Here is a 21,868-nt window from a genome sequence, read left to right on the forward strand (position 1 = left end):
AACTGCTGAAGGGAGCGGCACCGATGACGAGGAAGCGGATCGAAATGGTCTACAATCGCGGTGGTTGCTTGGGTTGTGGCGTAACTACCTTTCCCGATGAACCGCGGCTTTTGCACCGGCAGCAAAGTCTCCGAAAATAGTTTTTAAGGGTTTTCCGCGTGGGATTTCCAGAATCCAATTATCTTTATCAAAAAGACGTCCGTACTCTCTCGGCATCTGCTCACGAAGGTTCACTCTTGCTTCACATTTTCTACCTCCCACCAATCCAACGCGCTACCCTAGCAGCTGTAGGAGAAACGCATTCTCCACCCGGTTCTCCGCTCTCGCCACATCCTTACCCTGCTACCACGGTTCCACTCTTCTTTGTATCCAGTGTTTGGTAACCCCACGTCGCCGCAGCCAAAGCGAACGATTTTTAAATTCGATCGTTGTTAAGCTAATATAATGATTTTTTTCCTACGACGCCACAAAACTTGTCAAACAGTTACCGTTCGGTAACAGAGTTTAACTCTCAATCCGCCATTTTCGCGACAACGTTTCTGGAATTACTGATTTTCACAGCTGGAAGAGCAAATCCGCAACAAATCCGCGAAATTCGCGAAAAGCACCGAAGAAAATCATTAAACTGGGCGACTGTTGTAACATCCCTGTGTCTGTGATGTCTGTCTAAATCACAAAAATCTGTTTGGCGCAAAGGGATGCAAGGGATTTTCAAATAGGGTCAGAGCTTTGTCTGACCTCATTCGGATAGTCGCCAATATGGGGCAAGGACGCATTTCATCTACACTGTTACTTCCCAGCGTAATCGAAAAGATCTTGGTGGGTGCGATTGACTGTGTACCATACCTTGAGCTGCTTTGGCGGTTTATTATTACTAACTCTTGTTGATCACTATAACATAATCATTCACAAAGCTAATAATATGCTAGGCTTTATCAAGCGCTTCTGTTTCAACTTTCAGGATCCCTACACAATCAAAACACTATATATTTCCTTATGTACGATCCATACTGAACCATTGGTAGCATTGGCATGGTCAGCCAGTTTCTAACTTATACATGAAGAAAGAATAGAATCAGTACAAAAGCTATTTCTACTATACGCTCTTCTTCGTAAAATTAGGTTGGACGTCATTTCCTCTTCCATCTTTTATGAATCACGTTGCATGCTTATAAACATACGAAACATTGAAACAGCGTCGAGGAGTTTGCAACGGTTTCGATTTTGTTAGCACAATAGTAGTATCTCAACGTGTCAGCACAACTGAAATTTTGTCGAAATTAAATTTTACGTATGCCTTCCTCATTTACTTCATTTTGGGACCTTATTTTTCACTAACCACCGCCGAACAAGAATTATGCCAAATTGGACCTCCTTACCGAATGATGGCTGTTTATAAATGCAACACTGCGAAGCTATGGACTGTAAGTCAATGTCTCGGCATAACATTAAACAATATTTTCAAAAACAAACATAAGAAAATCAAACAATTTAAATTCATAATTACAAACAACCTTAGCCAAAAAAATTTTTTTTATTTTTTTAATTGATCCTTCGCGACATCTACCATAGCATTACGAAAGAAAAAAAACATGTATATGTATTTGTACTAGTCTAAGTCAGTTGACGAAATAAATAAAATAAATAAATAAATATTGTTATTGGAACATTTGAACGCATTCTGATTTGGCAAGTGAAGCATCACGAAGCGCTATATTAGTACTGCGAGTCGCTCTTTTATTATTGTGCTTAATATGAGCCTGACCGTAATAGCTTCTTTGCGACTCGAAACTCGAAAAAAAAATTTTTTTTCGCCCCCTTTATATTTTGGGAAAATTGAAAGGGAAGGGGGTGACATAAAATAAATTTAATATTTGTATCGGCCGCCTTTACAAATATTTATATAACATTTTGTCCTACTAGTCTCGAAAGGTCAAAGGGGGGGGGGGGTCGATAATAAAAAATAAATATTAAAATGAAAAAAATCAATTAATTGATGGGAACACGGGTACCCTGTCGGCCATCCACGTGGTAAAAAAATCAGATGCTCCTCCTCACGTCCCTCCTCACTGTATCAACGTGATTTTCCCACAGATGCTACACTTTATGGAGTTCTCAGATGTCACCGAGTTTCAGCTTTCAGCTATAAAAAGAAATTGAAATATCACCACTTGAAGTTGAAAAAGGAACACCAAATTTTATTTTGTTGCCTCCTCAAAATATTATTTTTTGGTAAAAAAACCGAGGGGAGGGGAGACAAAATAGATTTTAAATATTTGTATCGGCCTGAAATAAAATATATAATCGCCCACCAATGGTTATTATTTTTGGATACATCTCAAAAAATCCGAATTAGGTCAAGTATTAAAAAAGTTCTTCTTCTTATTGACATTACATCCCACACTGGGACAGAGCTGCCTCGCAGCTTTGTGTTCATGTTCACTAGTCATATTACGGATTAATGCTGCGAGGTTTTCTAAGCCCAGGTTACCATTTTTGCATTCATTATATCATGAAACTAATACGATGAAACTGCTATGCCCAGGGAAGTCGAGCAATTTCCAATCCGAAAATTGCCTAGATCGGCACCGGAATCGACCACTCAACTCAGATCGGCACCGGGAATCGACCCTCAGCATGGTCTTGCTTTGTAGCCGCGCGTCTTACCGCACGGCCAAGGAGGGCCCTATTATATTAAAATATATTATATATTAAAAAAGTTATACAATTTCAATTTGGAGCCAATATGACCACCCCAAAGCACAGACAACGTAAATTTTTGTTTGAGCGCAGACCGAAGGTTAAGGATTAGAAACAACGCAACACAAGTATGAGTACATGGAGACGGTTAGAAGAGCGTAGTACATCGTATGTTAGCATTGAGACAGTATTCGCCTTGCAAACCTATGAGATGTTTGTCAGTTTGTCTTTGTTGTCAATTGTGTCCTTCCATAAGATTTAACCCCAGGCCTATTTTTGCTACACCCACATAAAACACATTAAATCCGAGAGAACACCGAAAAGGCGTTTACCCCCGGGAGGGGGACTTATGGGTCTCTTCCTCTACATAAATAAGCCAAGGATAAACACAAAACAATGAATAGGGTTTAAGTTTGGCGGGAAAGGTATTTCCTTCGCCCATGCTTGAATTATTGAAAACACATCTATTTCATGTGTCCCATCGATGCCACGTTCCGCAAGAACAGTCAATTTACTTTTCCCACACCTACTCACTGGCAGAACGGACTTCAGCCGTAGAATTGAATCATACGCTTGACCTGGCGGCACAGTCCCTTTACTTCGACGCCTGGGGGCCAATAAAATGAAATTTAGGAATTAGGAATCACCCAACCCAGAGGGTACCGTGGAAGGGGTTGCGTTGGTTTCGCGGAAGGAGCTTTCCCGGCACGAACCGAACCCTACTTGATTATTCAATTCCCCTACTGTTCCGCTCTGAGGACAAGTTGCTCCAACCGACTGGCAGCGGCCGGCATGTATCGATATTCATTCCTGTCTCGTTTCGTGTCAAATTCCAAAGTTTGACCTTTCACGCGGGGGAATCGACGTTGGGTTTCTCAAGAACAGGCTAATACTGTCGTGTCAACTTTGTTTGCTTCGGCGGAAACCACTTTGAACGATTCCGCAACACTGCTGTCAACTGTCAGACGCATTTCGCGTCACGGTCTCATACCGCTCTATTGGAAAACGATCCAAATTTGATTACCGGGTCGCATCGTCGTTGATCACTCATGCGAAATTCATTCAATGATATTATTTCGGTTGAAATCGAATCGCGTAGGAAAATCCTATTAATTGCGGCACCTGGAGCATGAGTTAAGGACGGAACCGTCGTCGTCGTCGTGATACAATTTCGACTGTGACACTTCCCGCACAATCAGCAGTCTCTCTTCCGGGAAATCTTATCTGCCGATGACAGCATGTGAGCACGCTTAGGAGCACGTACGAGTACGGGTGTAAAATAAAATTTTCGCCGAAGGTTTTTCGAGGAAAATTAGGAAAAGTTAGAGCAAAGAAAGTTTCGGGAAGGTACAGAGTGGGTGCGAGACTGAATTATGGTGATGAGATACGTAATTCGATAACCCCGCTGATATCGGTATACCCAAAGGAACTGGAAATATGAAACGGTGAATTTTAATTGTTAATTAAGGGAGATCAAGAGTAATTTTTGTTGAACTTTCTTCGACACATTAGAGAGAAAAGTCGTCTGAGCTTCGTTTGAAATTGCTTTGTATTTTGAGAAATACTTTTTCGATAAATGAAGCGTCACAATCTGCATTACATCGATTTTTTTAAAGAACGAAACATTTAAGTAACATGAAATGATTACCCAATGGGTTCCTGCAAACATCCTTTAAAAGATTTTTTGATGAAAAAGATTCTGACAACAACCTCCCGCAAGAGAATCCAGACCACACAAAATTTATGTTCTTCGACTGTCTGACTGGAATCTTTCCAGGATTCGATTAGATTGGGATTCTTTGGGGTCCTTCCAGACAAGGTCCTTCCAGGAATTGATTCGATTCCTCCCAGGATTCGACAGAATCCCTTCCAGGATTCGATTGGAATCTTTCCGAGTTCGATTGAATCCTTCTTCCGGGGATCTCGATTGGAATCCTTCCGGGATTCGATTGGAATCCTTCCAGGATTCTAGGTTGGAATCGGCTCCAGAAGTTCGAGTGGAATCCTTCCAGATCTCGACTGGAATCCTTCCAGGATTCGATTGACTGAATCCTTCCAGGATCTCGGTTGGAATCGCTTCCGGGATTCAGGTGGGTCGCTTCCGGGATTCGATTGGAGATCCTTTCCCCAGGATCTGATCAACCTCCAGGATCTGGATTGAACTCCTTTCCAGGATTCGATTGGAATCCTTCCAGGATCTGGTTGGAATCCTTCCAGGATGCGATTGGAATCCTTCCGGATTCGATGCAGTGGAATCCTTCCAGGGTCTCGATTACGGGATCCTTCCAGAGATTCGATTGGAATCCTTCGGGATTCGATTGGAATCTTCAGGGGCCGTTGAGTCCTTCAGGATTCGATTGGAATCCTTTCCGGGATTCGATTGGAATCCTTCCAGGATTCGATTGGAATCCTTCCAGGATTCGATTGGAATCCTTCCAGGATTCGATTGGAATCACTCCAGGATTCGATTGGAATCCTTCCAGGATTCGATTGGAGATCCTTCCAGGATTCGGATTGGAATCCTTCCAGGATTCGGATTGGAATCCTTCCAGGATTCGCTGGATTGGAATCCTTCCAGGATTCGATTGGAATCCTTCCAGAGTTCGATTGGAATCCTTCGAGGATCTCGGTTGGAATCCTTCCGGGATTCGATTGGAATCCTTCCAGGATTCGATTGGAATCCTTCAAGGATTCGATTGGGAACCTTCCGGGATTCGCTGATTGGGTTCAATTCATCTTCAAGGATTCGATTGGAATCCGCTTCCGGGAGTTCGGATTGAATCCTTCCAGGAGTTCGGTTGGAGATCACCGGGATTCGATTGGAATCCTTCAAGGATTCGATTGAATCCTTCCAGGATCTGATTGACGCGCAAAAAGCGTTCCCGAATTCGTGAACCAGCCGAAATACACCGTGATTTTATTTCATGACATGATTCCGGGAACACCAGTCACGCGTTTTCCAAGAACGTTCCAGAAAACGTGACTGTGTTCCTGTGTTCCCGAGATCCGTGGCTGTAGTTCTGAAAAATAAGCACCGTGAACGCTGGTTCCGCTAGTTCACCGAATTCATGAACGCTTTTTTTGCGCGTTTTGCGTGTTTCAGGATTCGATTGAACTTCTTCCAGAATTCGATTGGAATCTTTCCAGGATTCGATTGGAATCCTTCCAGGATTCGATTGGAATCCTTCCAGGATTCGATTGGAATCCTTTCTATAATCGATTAGAATTACGACTGGCATTAGTCAGACGTTCAAGATTCGATGAGAATCTATTCAGGATGTGATTTGTATCTACTTTTCGGTCAGAATCCCTTCAAGATTTTGTCAGAATACCTTTCAGATTCGTTCAGAATCCCTGTAGGATTGGGCGGAATACTACGCCTTTACTTGCAAAGCTAACTTTATTACGTAATTATGACATGGTCGGCTTCGACAGCGTTTGTTCGTTTATTCCCAAATGGTTTTACATGAATCATGTCCCTCATATTTTTCGCGAAAATTCTATCAAAGCATCCTCAATTCAAGTTCATTTGTCAAAGCCCCCTGCCGGTCATGAACAAAACCAAAACCGACAAGTTAGAGATAAGAATCATAATTGCATGCAAAACTCTTGAGAAAATTATTTTCCCGATGACTGAACGAAAACTTAAATGAAACAAATGTTTTTTTCTTTTCACGATTTATCTCTCCCACAGAAAGCATGTCGCCTCCCCGCCTAACCCAATTCCAAGGAAAGATGATCTCATTATCCGATTCGTTGTCACAGAAAAGGACGCAGCTTCCTACATATTCCGTGTAGGAATTCCTGCGTGCTTCCGACTCATTGCGAATCCGAGCGTAGCTGTTCTCGTGTCTCAGGGGAGTCAACCCGCACGGCACAGACACAGAAAAACAGACGGAGCTATTGGTTGAATACATTTATAGCAAACTTAGCCAATCGAAAAATGTTACTTGAATGTTTCCATAAACATCTCCTAAATGATAAACTGTGTGAAACTCCTTTTGATTCTGTGATTCCTTTAATGAAGAAATCCAAAAAAAGGTTTTTTTTATTTGTAATAGTTAAACTACGCGATGTGATAAGCTTTGAGCAGTGCTGCATCCGGTTATCCGTGTAGGTACCAAACTGACGGCAAGAGCCATAAAGTTGAAAGATAAATTAAAAGCATCAGCTGGTCAGCCAACGCCAGTGACAGATTCCATGGGAATGGAAAGAAAGCACATTTTGCACGTCCCCGAGTGCAAGACACGAACTTGCGGCAACGACAAAAAAAAATGTGATGAGGGTAATGAAATCTTTTATTATATTTGCAACTGCCGGACATCTCACTGCCGTTCGCTTACGAATGCGATGGAAATCTTTGGAGGGGGACTGGGGTCTGCGAAATGGCGGTCATGTTGCATGGTGGGTGAAGTTAACACGTGATTGGCAACACTGCACGAGTGGAACAGGAATTCAACTGACTGCATTAGCTGGCAATGTTGTTGTTGTTCTGAAGATGAGTTGCGGTGTATCAATGCTGTTAAGAATTTGCAGTTCTGAAATTTCACTGCAATGTAGAAATACCGTGTTTAACAGACCGGATTGTGAAGAATTAGTGCCACTTGGAAAGTGTATGATGATGCCTTATTACTGTTGCCAATTCGAACAGGCGCGTGAGCAGAATACCTGTAAGTAAAAAAGGAAAAAAAAATGAAAATTAGAATTGAATGATTAATAAAAGAAAATTATTTCAATGGTTTGTAAGAAAATACTTTCATGGCGGTAGCACTTCAGAAGTGAACATGTCCACCAATCCATTTCAACTGTAAAGTTTGAAAAATTTTAGTTCAATTATGGCCAATTCCAGGTCCGACCAACTTTCCTACTATGTATCTTTTCCTATATTTGTCATATTCTAGTAATCGCTAGAACTGGAAGTGGATTCCATATCCCAAGTTACACCAAAATCACATACTTTTTAGGAAAAAAAAAAAATTTCGTATTTTAGTTAGAATAGTGACGAGCAGTACCTTCTTCGTTAAGGCTGAAAAATTGGCTAATGTTTTATATGGCAATTGTGCACACACATACATACATACACACGGAAATACAGACATTTGCCCAGTTCGTCGAGATGAGTCGATTGGTATATAATACCATGGGTCTCTAAATCTTCTATAAAGTTCGTTTTTGGAGCGAAATTTTAGCCCTTCGGTACAATTTTCAAAATTTGCTTCTGAGAAGCAGCTTTCCAGATTCTAGGAAAATAGCTTCCAGCTTTCTCTTTGAAGATAGCTTTCATTTGGGAAGAAGCTTCCAGCTTCTGGGAAGCAGCTTTCCAGCTTCTGGGCAGATTCTTGAAGCTTGGGAAGAAGCTTTCCAGTTTGGGAAGAAGCTCTTCCAGCTTCTGGGAAGAAGCTTTCCAGCTTCTGGGAAGAGCGCTGCTTCAGCTTCTGGGAAGATGCTTTCCAGCTTCTGGGAAGATGCTTTCCAGTTTCTGGAAGAAGCTTTCAGCTTCTAGTGGAAGATGCTTCCAGCTTTCCAGCTTCTGGGAAGAAGCTTCACAGCTTCTGGGAGGAGAAGCTTTCCTGCTTCTGGGAAGAAGCTCTAGCTTCTGGGAAGAAGCTTTCCAGCTCCTGGGAGAGCTACCCGCTCCAGCTTTCTGGGCAGAAGCTTCCAGCTTCTGGGTAGATTCTTCCAGCTTCTGGGAAGATGCTTCCAGCTTCTGGAAATAGCTTCCAGCTTCCAGGGAAGAAGCCTTCCAGCTTCTGGGAAGAAGCTCCATCCTCCGGGAATACCAGCTTCCAGGAAAAACATCCTTCTGGAATAATCGCTTTCCAGCTTCTGGGAAAGCTGTCCAGCTTCTAAGAAAAGCTGTCCAGCTTCGGAAGAAGCTTTCCAGCTTCTCGAAGAAGCTTTCCAGTTTCTGGGAAGAAGTTTGAAGCCTGGGAAGAAGCTCTCCAGCTTCTGGGAGAGAAGTCTAACTTCAGGAAGAAGTTTTAGCTTCTGCAGAATAAGCTTCCAGCTTCTGGGAATAAAGCTGTCCAGTTCTGGGGAGAAGCTTTGCAGCTTCTGGGGAGAAGCTTTCCAGCTTCTGGGAAGAAGCTTCCAGATTCTAGTGAAGAAGCTTTCCAGCTTCTGGGAAGAAGATTTGGCTTCTGGGAAGAAGCCTTCCAGCTCTGGGAAAAATCTTCCATCCTCCGGGAAGAAGTTTTTTCCTGGAATAAGCTTCTTTTCTGGGAAATTAGCTTCTGGGAAATTTCAAAAGAAGTTCCAGTTTCTGAAGAAAAGCTGAAGCCCAGCTTCTGAAAAAAGCTTAGCTTCTGGAAGAAGCAAGTTTTAAAGAAGCTTGTTCTGAAGAAGTTTTATTTTCTGCAAGAAGCTGTTTGGAGAAGCTAAGTTTCTGAATTAAGCTTCTGAGAAGTGCCATCAAGGCTTTTGAGAAGTTAGCTTCCAGCTCTGGTGCTTCGAAGATGCCCTTTGATACTTGCTTCTCAGTGCCAAGAAGCTCTGCTTCCAGCGCAGTTTCCATGCCCAGCAGCTCAAGCCTCGAGCAGCTCTGCTTCTGCTCTTCTGAGCAGCCTAAGCTTCCAGCAGCTTGCTTCCTGAAAGAAGCTTCTGCTTCCAGCAGTTTGCTTAGCATACAGAAGAGCCAGTTTGCTTCCCAGCTTGCTGCTTGAAAAGAAGTTTGCTTTCTGAGGCAGCTTCTCAAGCTTCCTGGTACAAGCTTCTGCTTCCAGTGCCAGGCTTGCAAGCTCTGGAAAGCTGTTTCTGCTTCCTGGTGCCAGGCTTCTGCTTCCTGAAAGTGCCAGCTTCAAGATTCCTGAAAACAGTCAAGCTTCTGAGTTGTGCTTCTGCTTCCGAAAAGCAGCTTCAAGCTTCGAGTGCTGCTTCTGCTCTGGAAAAGCAGGTTTGCTTCGAAAAGAAGCTTCTGCTCGAAAAGAAGCCCAGCTTCTAGAAAGAAGCTTGCTTCCCAGTGAAGCTCTGCTTCCTGAAAAGAAGCTTCTGCTTCTGAAGAAGCTTCTGCTTCTGAGTTTAAGTTTCCTGTTGTTCTGTCTCCTGTCTGTTCCTGGAGTTCTCCTGGGTTCCGAAGTTGTTCCTACAGCTCCGTCCCTGGTTGTCTAGCTCCTGTCAGGTCTTGCTCCGGCTTCCTTGCTCCGGTTGTTCCCGTCTTGCTGCTTCCGGAAAGAAGCTCCAGCCCGTCCTGTCAGCTCCGCTCCTGGCCAGCCCCGTCCTACAGCCCGTCCTGTCATCTGGCCCTGTCAGCTCCCGGGTCTGCCAGCTCCTGCCTCCCGGAGCCAGCCCGCTCCCGGTCAGGCTCCGGCCCGGTTGCTCCTGCTCCCGAAGTTCAGCCTAAGAGCCTGAGCCTCCTGCTCCCGGAGCCAGCTCTGCCTGGCCAGCCTGCTTCTGGAAAGCAGTTTAAGCTCTTGAAAGCTTTCAGCTTCTGGAACGAAGCATAGTTTCTGGAAAGAAACTTCTGTTTCTGAAGAAGTTTCAAGCCTTTTTGAAAAGAAGTTTCAGTTTGCTTCCAGCAAGCTGAAGAAGCTTTAGAAAAGCTTTCTGAAAGCAGCTTCAAGTTTCCAGCTTGCTTCTGAGCTTGCTTCCAGAAAGAAGCTTGCTGTTGAAAGAAGCAGCTTCCTGAAGCTTCAGCTTCTGAAAGAAGGCTTCTGAAGCTTCCAGCAGTTGTCAAGCTTCTGAAAAGAAGCTTCCATAAGTTGGAAAAGAAGCTTGCTTCCAGAAGCTTGAAGAAGCTTGCTTCTGAAAAGAAGCTTGCTTAAAAGAAGCTTTCAAGCTTCTGAAAAGAAGCTTTCAAGCTTCTGAAAAGAAGCTTTCAAGCTTCTGAAAAGAAGCTAAGCTTCTGAAAAGAAGCTTTCAAGCTTCTGAAAAGAAGCTTTCAAGCTTCTGAAAAGAAGCTTTCCAGCTTCTGTTAAGCTTGGAAGAAGCTTTCTGAAAAAGCATTGAAAGCTCTAAGCTTCTGAAAAGAAGCTTGGCTTGAAAGAAATCAGTTTGCTGCTTCTGAAAAGAAGCTTAATCTTCCAAAGTAGTTTGCTTCTGAAAAGAAGCTTGTTGTTAGCTTGATTTTGAAAGAAGCTTCGCTCTGAGCAGCTTGCCTGAAAGAAGTTTGCTTCTGGAAAGTACAGGCTTTTCAGCTTCTGAAAAGCAGTTTCTCAGCTTCTGGAAAGAAGCTGTTTGAGTAGCTTGCTTCTTGAAGAAGCAGTTTCAAGCTTCTGGAAAGCAGCTTGCTTCCAGCAGTTTCTGCTTCTAGCAGCTTTGAGTTCTAGAAAGCAGTTTCCAGCTTCTAGAAAGAGGCTTGCTTCCTGGAAAGTTAGCTTTCCTGAGTTTTTGAGTGAGCTTCTGCTTTTAGAAGTTTGCTTCTAGAAAAAGCTTGCAGCTTGGGAAAATAGTTTCTAAGTTTGGAAAGAAGTTTCTGAAGCCTAGAAGCATCCAAAGAAGCTCTGCTTCTGAAAAGAAGCTTTCAAGCTTCTGAAAAGAAGCTTTCAAGCTTCTGAAAATAAGCTTTCAAGTTTCTGAAAAGAAGCTTTCCAGCCTGCTTGAAAGAAGCTTTCTGCTCTGGAAAGAAGCTTGCTTCTGCGAAGAAGCTTTCCAGCTTCTGAAAGAAGCTTCCAGTTTCTGGGAAGAAACTCTCTCCAGCTTCCTGGGAAGAAGCTTCTAGTTTCTGGGGAATATTTTCCAGCTTCTGGAGAATAAGCTTTCCAGCTTCTGGGAAGAAGTTCAGTTTGAAGAGCCTAGCTTCTTGGGAAGAAGTTTTCCAGCTTCTGGAGAAAAAGCTTTCCAGCTTCCGTGAAGAAGCTTTCCAGCTTCTAAATAAGATTTCATTTGGGAAATAGCTTGACCATAGCTTTCTGGGAAAAAGCTTTCCAGTTTGCAGCCTAGCTTCCGGGAATATATTTAGCTTCTGGGAATAAGTCAGTCAAAGCTTGCCATTTAAGAAGCCCAGTTTTGAAGAGCTTTCCAGCTTCCTGGAAATAGTTTTCTTTCCAGTTTCTGGGAAGAAGCCTTCCAGCTTCTGGGAAGACGCTTTCCAGCTTCTGGGGAAGAGAAGCTTTCTTCCATCTTCTGTGAAGAAGCTTTCCTTGGGTTAGCTCAGTCTGGGAACAAGCTTTCCAGCTTCTGGGAAGCCTTAAGCTTCTCAACAGTTTCCAGCTTCTGTAGCAGCCTAGCTCTGGGAAGAGCCCAGGCTCTGAAACAGCTGTCCAGCTTCTGGGGAGAAGCTTTCCAGCTTCTGGGAAGGAGCTTTCCAGCTTCTGGGAAGATGCTTTCCAGCTTCTGGGAAGAAGATTTCCAGCTTCCAGGAAGAAGCTAAGCTTCCGGGAAAAAGCTTTCCATCCTCCGGGAAGAAGCTTTCCAGCTTCTGGGAATAAGCTTTCCAGCTCTCAAACAGTTTCTCCAGCTTCTGAATAGTTCAAAAGAAGCTTCCAAGTTTCTGGAATAGAAACTTTCCAGCTTCTGAAAAGAAGCCTAAAGCCATGTTTGAAAGAGGCTTAAGTTTGAAAGCAGCTTCTGAAAGAAGCTTCCATTTATTTGAAGAAGTTTTCAAGCTTGTTGGGAAAAGAAGCCTAAGAAGCTAAGCTCATCGGGGAAGTTATGCTTAGCTTTCTGAAAAGAAGCTAAGCTTCTGAAAAGAAGTTTTCCAGCTTCTGAAAAGAAGCTTTCCAGCTTCTGAAAAGAAGCCTAGCTTCCAAGAAGCCCAGTTCTGGAAGAAGCCCAGTCAAAGTTAGCTTTCTGTTTGAAAGAAGCTGTTTGGAAAAGAAGCTTTCCAGCTTTTGGGAAGAAGCTTTAGGCTTCCAAAAGAAGCCTCAAGCTTCTGAAAAGAAGCTTCCAAGCTTCTGAAAAGAAGCTTCCAAGCTTCTGAAAAGAAGTTTCCAAGCTTCTGCAAGAAGCTTCCAGCTTCTGGGAAGCCTAGCTTCTGGCAAAGCTTCCAGCTTCCTGTGAGCCCAGCTTCAAGAAGCTTTCCAGCTTCTGGTAAGAAGCTTTCCAGCTTCTGGTAAGAAGCTTTCCAGCTTCTGGGTAAAGAAGCTTCTCCAGCTTCTTGCAAGAAGCTTCAGCTTCTGCAGAAGCTTCCAGTTTCTGGGAAGAAGCTTTCCAGCTTCTGGGATGAAGCTTTCCAACTTCTGGGAAAAAGCCTAGCTTCTGGGAAAGAAGCTTCCAGCTTCTGGGTTGTGTTTTTCCAGTTTGGGAAGAAGCTTTCCAGTTTGGGGAAGAAGCTTCCAGCTTCTGGGAAGAAGCTTCCAGCTTCTGGGAAGAAGCTTCCAGCTTCTGGAAGAAGCTTTCCAGCTTTGGAAGAAGTTTTCCAGCTTCTAGAACAAACTTTCCAGTTTCTGGAAGAAGCTTTCCAGTTTGGGAAGAAGCTTTTCCAGCTTGGGAAGAAGCTTTCCAGCCTCTGGGAAGAAGCTTTTCTCAGCTTCTGGGAACAAACTTTCCAGCTTCTGGGAAATAGTTTTCCAGTTTCTGGGCAAGAAGCTTCCAGTTTGGGAAGAAGTTTCTCCAGTTTGGGGAAGAGTTTCTCCAGCTGAAGCTTTCCAGGCTTCTGCAAGAAAGCCTAGTCAGCAGCTTCCAGCTTCTGGGAAGCAAGCTTCCAGCTTTCTGGGAAGAAGCCTCCAGCTTCTCTGGGACAAGCTATCTCCAGCTTCTGGGAAGAAGCTCAGCTTCTGGAAGAAGCTTCCAGGCTTCTGGGCAAGAAGCTTTCCAGCTTCTGGCAAGAAGCTTCCAGCTTCTGGTAAGCTTCCAGTTTCTGGCAAGAAGCTTCCAGCTTCCAGCAGCAAGAAGCTCCTAGCTTCTGGTAAAAGCTTCCAGCTTCCTGCAAAGAGCTTCCAGCTCTAGCAAAAGCCTTTCCAGCTTCTGGGCAAGAAGCTTAGCAGTTTGCAAGAAGCTTCCAGGCTTCCATGCAAGAAGCTTCCAGCTTCTGGGTAAAAGCTTTCCAGCTCTGGTAAGAACCTTTCCAGCTTCTGTAAGAAGCCCTCCAGCTTCTGCAGTAAGAAGCCTAACTTTCCAGTTTGCAAGAAGCTTCCAGCTTCTGCAAGAAGCTTTCCAGCTTCTGGTAAGAAGCCTAGAAGCTTCTGGGTAAGAAGCTTTCCAGCTTCTGGTAAGAAGCTTCCCAGCTCTGGCAAGAAGCTTCCAGCTTCTGTAAGAAGCCTAGCTTGCAAGAAGCTTTCTCCAGAAGCTTCTGGTGGGCAAGAAGCCTAGTTTGCAAGAAGTTTTGAAGCTTCTGGCAAGAAGCTTCCAGTTTTGCAAGAAGCCTAGTTTGCAAGAAGTTTGAAGTTTAAGAAGTTTGAAGCTTGCAAGAAGCTTTCCAGTTGGTAAGAAGCTCCAGCTTTCTGCAAGAAGCTTCCAGCTTCTGGTGAAGAAGCTTCCAGCTTCTGCAAGAAGCTTCCAGCTTCTGCAAGAAGCTTTCCAGCTTCTGGTAAGAAGCTTTCCAGTTTCTGCAAGAAGCTTCCAGAAGCTTGCAAGAAGCCTAGCTTCCAGTAAGAGCTTCCAGTTTGCAAGAAGCTTCCAGCTTTCTGCAGCCTCAGGGCTTCTGCAAGAAGCCTTCCAGCTTCTAGTAAGAAGCTTCCAGCTTCTGCAAGAAGCTTCTAGCTTCTGGTGAAGCCTTAGTTTGATGAGAAGCCCAGCTCTGGTAAGAAGCCTGAAGCTTCTGGCACAGAAGCTTCTCCAGCTTCCTGGGTGGGCAGCTTTCCAGGCTTCTGCAAGAAGCTTCCAGTTTCTGGGTAAGAAGCTTCCAGCTTCTGTGAAGAAGCTTCCAGCTTCTGGCAAGAAGCTTTCCAAGCTTCTGGGAAGAAGCCTAGCTTTCTGGGAAGAAGCTTTTTCCAGCTTCTAGGAAGAAGCTTAGCATCAGGGAAGAAGCTTTCCAGCTTGCTGGAAAGCTTTCCAGCTTCTGCAGGGCGCTTCTGGGAAGAAGCTTTCCAGCTTCTGGGAGGCCTAGCTTCTGGGAGAAGCACCAGCTTCTGGGAGAGGCTTCTCCAGCTTCTGGAAGAGCACCAGCTTCTGGGCAAGAAGCTTTCCAGCTTCTGGTAAGAGCTTCAGCTTCTGGTAGAGCTCCAGCTTCTGGGAAGGAGGCTGGGACCAGCTTTCTGGAAGCAGCTTTCCAGCTGGGAGTCTGGGAAGGAGCAGCTTCTGGGAAGAAGGCTTTCCAGCTTCTGGGAAGAAGCTCCAGCTTCTGGGAAGAAACTTTCCAGCTGGGAAGAAGCTTTCCAGCTCTGGGAAGAAGCACCAGCCTGGGAAGCTCCAGCCTGTGAAGCAGCTGGGCAGCTGGGAAGAAGCACCAGCTGGGAAGCCAGCTGGGAAGGAGCTGGGAGAGCTGGGAAGGCTGGGAGCTTCTGGGAAGCCAGGCTGGGAAAAACCAGCTTCTGGGAAGAAGCTTTCCAGCTGGGAAGAGCACACCAGCTTCTGGGAGAGGCTTAGCTTCTGGGAGGCACCAGCTGGAGAGCAGCTGGGAAGAAGCCAGCTGGAGGCACCAGCTTCCTGGGAGAGCCTGCCAGCTTCTGGGAAGCCAGCTTGGAGCACAGGAAGCAGCTGGGAAGCCAGCTCTGGTGAAACCCCAGCTTCTGGGAGGACTCTGGGAGCCAGCTCTGGTGAGAAGCAGCTGGTAGAGCACCAGCCTCTGCAGTGAAACCCAGCTTCTGGTGGGAGGCCGAGCTGGTGGGAAGCACCAGCTTCTGGTAAGAGCGCCCGGCCTCTGGTGAAAGCAGCTGTGGTGGAAGCCGAGCTGGTGAGGAGCCGAGCTTCTAGCTGGAGCTCCAGCTTCTGGGAAGAAGCACCAGCTCTGGGAAGAAGCTTTCCAGCTTCTGGTAGAAGCTTTCCAGCTTCTGGTGGGAAGCTTTTCCAGCTGGCTGGTAGAGCAGCTGCAGTGAAGAAACTTTCTTTCAGCTTTCTGGAAGAGCTTGGCTGGGAGAGCAGCCTCTGGTGAGGAAAGCAGCTGGGCAGCAAGCAGCTGGGAGAAGCACCAGCTTCTGGTAGAAACTTTTCCAGCTGGGAGAGCTTCCAGCTGGAGGAGCTCAGCTTCTGGGAGCCAGCTTCTGGGAGAGCAGCTTCTGGGAGGAAGCCAGCTCTGGTGAAGAGCTTTCAGCCTCCTGGGAGAGCTTTCCAGCTCTGGGAGACAAACTGGTGAGAGCTTCTGGTGGAAGAGCTTTCAGCAGTAAAACTGGTGGAAACCCGGCTTCTGGTGGAAGCCAGCTCTGGTGGGAAGCAGCTGGGAGCGCCTCTGGTGGAGAGCACCCGGCCTCTGGTGAGAGCCGGAGCCTGCAGTGAACCGAGCAGTGAGCCTCGGCTGGTGAGCCAGCCTCTGGAGGCAGCTGGTGAAACCTGGTGAGCCAGGCTGGTGGGGCAGGCTGGTGGGAGCCGGGCGGTGGGAGCCAGTGGGAGGTGCAGTGGGAGCCAGTGGGAGCTGGTGGGAGCCAGTGGGAGCCAGCTGGTGGAAGTGGGAGCCTGCAGTGGGAGCTGGTGGAGCCAGGAGCCAGTTCTGGTGAGAGCTTGACCTCTGGAAGCTCTGGGAGCCGGCCTCCTGGTGGAAGCCCGGTGAGCCGGCTGGTGAGGCCTTGAGCTGCGAGTGGGAGCTTGACTCCTGGTGGAAGCAGCTCTGGTGGGAGCCGAGCTGCGGTGAGAGGCGATTCCTCCAGCTGGTGGGAGCGGCCTCTGGTGGAAACTGGTGAGCCGAGCTGGTGGGAGCCAGCTGGTGGGGCGGCCTGGTGGAAGCCTGGGAAGCTGGTGGGAGGCAGTGGGAGCCAGGCGGTGGGAGCCAGCTCTGGTGGGAGGCGGCTGGTGGGAGCTGGTGGTGGGAGCCAGGAGTGGTGGGACGGCTGGGAGCCCGAGCTGGGAGCTGGTGGGAAGCGGCTGGTGAGGCAGTGGGTGGGAGCCGGTGGTGAGCCGAGCTGGTGGGAAGCACCCTGGTGAGAGCTTGGCTGGTGGGCTGGTGGAAGGTGAGCCAGGCTTCTGGTGGAAACTCCGAGCCAGTGGTGAGGCATTCCAGCTGGGAGTGGGAGCTTCAGTGGGAGCTGGTGGGCGTGGTGGGAGCCAGTGGGCTCTGGTGGAGCCAGTCTGGTAGGCTTCAGCTTCTGGTGAGGCACCCGAGCTCTGGTAGGAAGCCATCTTCTGGTGAGAGCCTTCGGCTTCTGGTGAGAGCTCCAGGCTTCTGGTGGAGCCGAGCTTTCTGGTGGGAAGCCAGCTGGTGAAGTGGGAAGCTTCTGGTGGAAACTCCAGCTGTGGTGGGAACCAGCTGGTGGTGAAGCCTCCAGGCAGCTGGTGGGAAGCCCGAGCTCTGGTGGAAGCCAGCTCTGGGAGCCAGTGGTGGAGCCGGCTGGTGGGAGCCCGGCTCTGGTGGGAGGCTGGTGGGAGCCGAGCCTCTGGTGGGAGCCAGCTGGTGGGAAGCCAGCTCTGGTGGGAGCCTGGTGGGAGCCAGCTGGTGGGAGCCGGCATGGGAAGCTGGTGAGGCAGCCGGCTGGTGAGAAGCCGAGCTCTGGTGGAAGGCTCTGGTGGTGAGCCGGTGGGAGGCTGCTCTGTGGTGAGAGCCAAGGCTGGTGGAGCTCTGGTGAGCCAGCTCTGGTGGGAGCTGGTGGTGGGAGCCAGTGGGAAGCTGGTGGAGCCAGTGGGCAGCCAGCTTCTGGTGGGAAACCAGCTCTGGTGGAAGCCAGCTGTGGAGCACCGGCCCTGGTAGAAGCTTTCCAGCTTCTGGTAGGAAACCCAGCTTCTAGTAAAGCTTTCAAAAGCTTTCCAGCCTGTTAGAAGCTGGTTCCAGCTTCAGCTGGTAGAGCTTTCCGCTCTGGTAAGAAGCTTCTGGTAAGAAGCAGCTCTGGTAGGCAGCTTTCCAGCTTCTGGTAGGCAGCCTGATGAGGCCAGCTCTGGTGAGAGCACCAGCTGGTAGAGCCTCTGGTAGAGCCAGCTCTGGTAGAAGCTTCCGGCTTCTGGTAAAACTCCAGCTTCTGGTTAGAGCAGCAGCTTCTGGTAAAGGAAGCAGCTGGTAGAAGCCAGCTTCTGGTGAGAGGCAGCTGGTTGGGCACCAGCTGGTTGGGGAAGCCAGCTTCTGGTGGAAGCGCCAGCTCTGGTGGAAGCAGGCCTCTGTTGGGAAGCTTGGGAGCTCTGGTGGAAGCAGCTTCTGGTTGGGAAGCCCGGCTTCTGGTAGGAAGCGCCAGCTTCTGGTAAGAAGCCTAGCCTAATAGAAGCCTAGCTTCTGGTTAGAAGCTCCAGCTTCTGGTAAGAAACTTTCAGCTTCTCTGGTAAGAAGTTTTCAGCTTCTGATAAGAAGCAGCTTCTGATAAGAGCTTCTGGTTTCTGCAAGAAGCTTTCCAGCTTCTGGTAAGCAGCTTTTTCCAGCTTCTGGTAGAAGAAGCTCCAGCTTCTGTAGAAGCTTCCAGCTTCTGGTAAGAAGCTTTCCAGCTCTGGTAAGACCAGCTTCCTGGCTCTGGTAAGCTCCAGCTTCTGGTAAGAAGCACCAGCTCTGTTTCCAGCTAGTGGTAAGCTCTGTAGCGGTAAGAAGCTTTCCAGCTTCTGTGAAAAATTACTCCAGCTTCTGTGAAAAATCTTTCCAGCTTCTGGTAACAAACTTTCCAGCTTTTGGGAAGAAGCTTTCCAGCTTCTGGGAAGAAGCTTTCCAGCTTCTGGGAAGAAGCTTTCCAGCTTCTGGGAAGAAGCTTTCCAGCTTCTGGGAAGAAGCTTTCCAGCTTCTGGGAAGAAGCTTTCCAGCTTCTGGGAAGAGACTTTCCAGCTTCTGGTAAGAAGCTTTACAGCTTCCTTCTTCCTTTTTCCTCCTTCCTTCTTTAATCTTCCTTCTTCCGTCCTCCTTCTTCCACATTCCTTCTTCCTTCTTCCTTCTTCCTTCTTCTTTCTTCCTTCTTCCTTCTTCTTTCTTCCTTCTCCCTTCTTTCTTATTTCTTCTTTATTCTACCTTCTTCCTTCTCCCTTCTTTCTTCTTTCTTCTTTTTTTATGATTCCTTCTTCGTTCTTTCTTACTTCGTCCTTCTTTGTCCTTCCATCTTCGTTCTTTCTTTCAACTTCTTTCTTCTTCTTTCTTCCTTCTGCCTTATTACCTTTTCTTTTACCGTTTTTCCTTTTCGAGCTCTTTTCTTCTTTCTCGTTTCTCATTTCCTCTACCTTTCTCTTCAATATTTGTTCCTTTTTCTTCCTTTTTTACAATTTTTCTTTCGGACGTTTTGTCCTTTCGACCTTTTGTCTTTCGGGCTTTTTGTTTTTCGACATTTTGTCATAGGCTCTGTTCGCATAGGCACAAACAACAAGTATACCTATGCATCTACCTCGTAACACGTCAGAGCGTTCACGTTAACAGGGCTAAACTATTTCGATCCTATCACTGTTCGTTTTGGAAGAGGCAGTACCAAGCAGTGGGTAGCTCTTTTTACCTGTTGAGAAACGCGAGTAGAACATCTACCTACCTGGCCTACAGCCTGTCTACTGAATCATGCAAGATGACAATTCGCCGATTCATAGCCTTCCATGCGCCCACCATATTCAGTGGGTCCGGCCCAGATGGGGAAAGAAATCCTGATGAAGAATCATTGCTCACAGCTCTAAACCAAACCATTTTCTTCTATTAAGTTCAAGCGGAGTGATGCAACCAACAGTTACACCAATGAAGGGAAATGCAGTTGAGCGGTTTAACTGAAAGCTTTGATACTTGATTGATTCTGGAGACAAGGGATTCGGGAGTATCTGCCGTTTATTACCCGCCAGTCGAAATGGTTTGGAGAGGTGAGTGCATCCAACGTCGAAAATCTCGTCATAGTTGCCAACTAGGGCATCAGGGACAGCTGGATAAGAGGGAGTATATCTAGGAAAAAAGAGGAATCCGCAGTGCAGACGTACAGCCCTTTGCTGGTATTATACAAGAACTGTCAACTAGAATCACTGTCTTGGATGTAGCCGAAAAAGGAAGATACTGCTTGAGGTAAAACGAAGCAGTATGGTCGGTGAGCACGTTGGCAACAAGCAAAACAGAAGTGACAGAGGGATTCAAAACAAAATAATCTAGTCAATATAGTTAACCGGACTGAATTCATGACTGCACAATTTATCAAAAATAGAATTGAAATGAAGTAAGTATCTAAAATATATTTAAATAATCAACTATTTGTAGCTGGAGAGAATAAAATTGTAAATAATTATATATTTGCCACTAAATCGCGTGTATTTTGAAGCGCCTAATGAATAATTGATTGTTACACGTGAATTGGATGAACTTAGTTGACACAATAATTAAAAATACAAGTAATTTAGTAATAATATTACTTGAAAAGTGAACTAATAAGATCTATTGCGCCTTAATCTAATTCCGAGAAAATACGAACTTGTCTATGAAGAGGTCCCAAAATCAACAGCCACGGTGACAACAACAATTGCGATTGCAAATATCATAGAATTATTATCCAACTGCTCTGGACAATCTCGATCGATTTGAACAAAGAAGTACCTGTAGAAGTATAAACCATATGAGAGCGATTTGTGGAAATTGGATAATAATGTTATGTTTGTTATACAATTTCTGGATTAGTCGAATTAACTTTAATGTTGCTTCGTTGCAATATTCCTCTGCCATGTACATAATTATCAGAAATTAACCGAAGACATCAAATCCTTCACACTCGAATATCTCCTTTATTACATAGTGCAAGGCACAGCGCCATAACGCTTGAGTAGCTCCCTAGAAACCGATTCAACCATCCTACACGTGGCGATTTTCCAATCTATTAACCTTGTAAACCGTAACGAACCGTGACCACCGCTGCTTCCAAACGATTCTCACGAAAACCGACGCCGTTAAAATAGCAACTGATTCTCATCCTCCCCCATCATTCGTCCTGAGACCGCTTCTTGAGCACCGGTGCTTTCATTGGACCATAAAATCCGAAATGGTGATTTCGCCCGAAAAGTATCCACCGATTAACAGATTAACAATCGCCGTCCTTCCATCTCGCAATCCTAAGCTAAGAACTCCGCGAAGCGAGAGACCCGACTTTACGGTTTACCATCCAATGAATAAAATATTGGAAAACAGCCGTTCGCTCTGCCTGATGGGACCGATCATCATCCGCCGCCACGGCGCAGAGGCGCCTCCATCGAACGACCGCGAAAAAGTTGTCAACTTTGCTTAAAAATTATTAGGCTCGTCATAAAATAGAACTTTTCCCTTGTGCTGGAGTGTTTGCTCCGAATTTTGAAGCAGGACAAGAAGACATGGAAGCGAGATAATCAATTGCTTTTGATTATGGCAATTAAATCGAGCTTGTCGTCTGCGTCAATGTTGCCAACGACCGGTGTGCCATCGCAGGGCTCTCGGAAAAGGGTACCAACGGAGAACGGTGCCACTGTGGAACGCGGCACGTCAAACTTTGGGCGCCATCTGGTGCGTCAGAGACTACACACGAGCTCTCGGTAGCGACGAATACTATGTCGGTAGATGGTAGGATAGAATCGAATTTTACGACTGAAAGACAACGCAACAGTATAGAGAGGGCAAGGGCAGCAAACTTGTTTGCCATAGATAGACCATAAACTGCAGGGAAGAAGTTTACTTTGCAGCTTATTTCAAAACCGAACGCAATCAATTTCCGTCCGGTAAGTCGGAGCACATGGATCGGCGCCGGAATGGAAGGGAGACCCACGGAAGCCCAGAATGACGGACGGACGACGATGGTGATGATGATGATAAGTTCGGTAACCATCAGTTTTATGGAAACGAGCAGCACGTTATCCGGAACTTTTGCAGAAGGTTTTACTATTTCTGCCTGCCGGCAGGACACGATAAGGGAGCCATGGAATTATTCATGGTCATACATGTTGATCGCATTAATTGATTACTTTTTCCGAAAGTGGATTGCTCGAGTTTTCCGGTTCGATAAGATGGGAAGTTTCTTTCCGTATGTGCTCGAAACCAATGGAGGCAATATTTGGCAAAAGGTTTTACTCGACCCCTCGATGTCCTTTACACAATTGCTTCCTGTTAATTTCTAACAGAGTGTTATGAAATTTATTTGTGTTTGTGAAGATTTTTGTGTTAATTTATGACCAAGCATACACGATGTATACATGTTTGGAGAGCTTTTATATTCTCCTCGCTCCGTAATCAACGGTTTGCGTATGTAATAATATAAATTACACTTTAAATAATAAAGAAGGTGTCACGACCGAATTTTAATCTTACACCAACCAACTGTACTCCATA

The 21,868-nt window shown here is 46.2% G+C and overlaps 1 protein-coding gene across 1 annotated transcript; it reads right to left on the bottom strand.

The window, feature by feature from the left end:
* Positions 1-15,695: 15,695 nt before the first annotated feature.
* Positions 15,696-20,367, bottom strand: LOC134207431 (uncharacterized). The gene is made up of 2 exons (XM_062683155.1): positions 20,309-20,367; positions 15,696-17,364 (listed from the first exon to the last, which is right to left on the bottom strand). Exons 1-2 carry the CDS (start codon positions 20,365-20,367, stop codon positions 15,696-15,698), a joined length of 1,728 nt encoding a protein of 575 aa, XP_062539139.1.
* Positions 20,368-21,868: the final 1,501 nt, after the last annotated feature.

This window comes from Armigeres subalbatus, chromosome 1, assembly GCF_024139115.2.
Source record: "Armigeres subalbatus isolate Guangzhou_Male chromosome 1, GZ_Asu_2, whole genome shotgun sequence".
Lineage (NCBI taxonomy): Eukaryota > Metazoa > Arthropoda > Insecta > Diptera > Culicidae > Armigeres > Armigeres subalbatus.

Bases quoted from the DNA above. Each gene is read 5' to 3' on its own strand.
- LOC134207431 (XM_062683155.1), bottom strand. From the start codon at position 20,367: ATGGTTGAATCGGTTTCTAGGGAGCTACTCAAGCGTTATGGCGCTGTG. The intron at 17,365-20,308 runs GTAATAAAGGAG...GTTTCCTACCAG, and splicing joins GGCGCTGTGCCTTGCACTAT to AAGCTGGAAAGCTTCTACCA.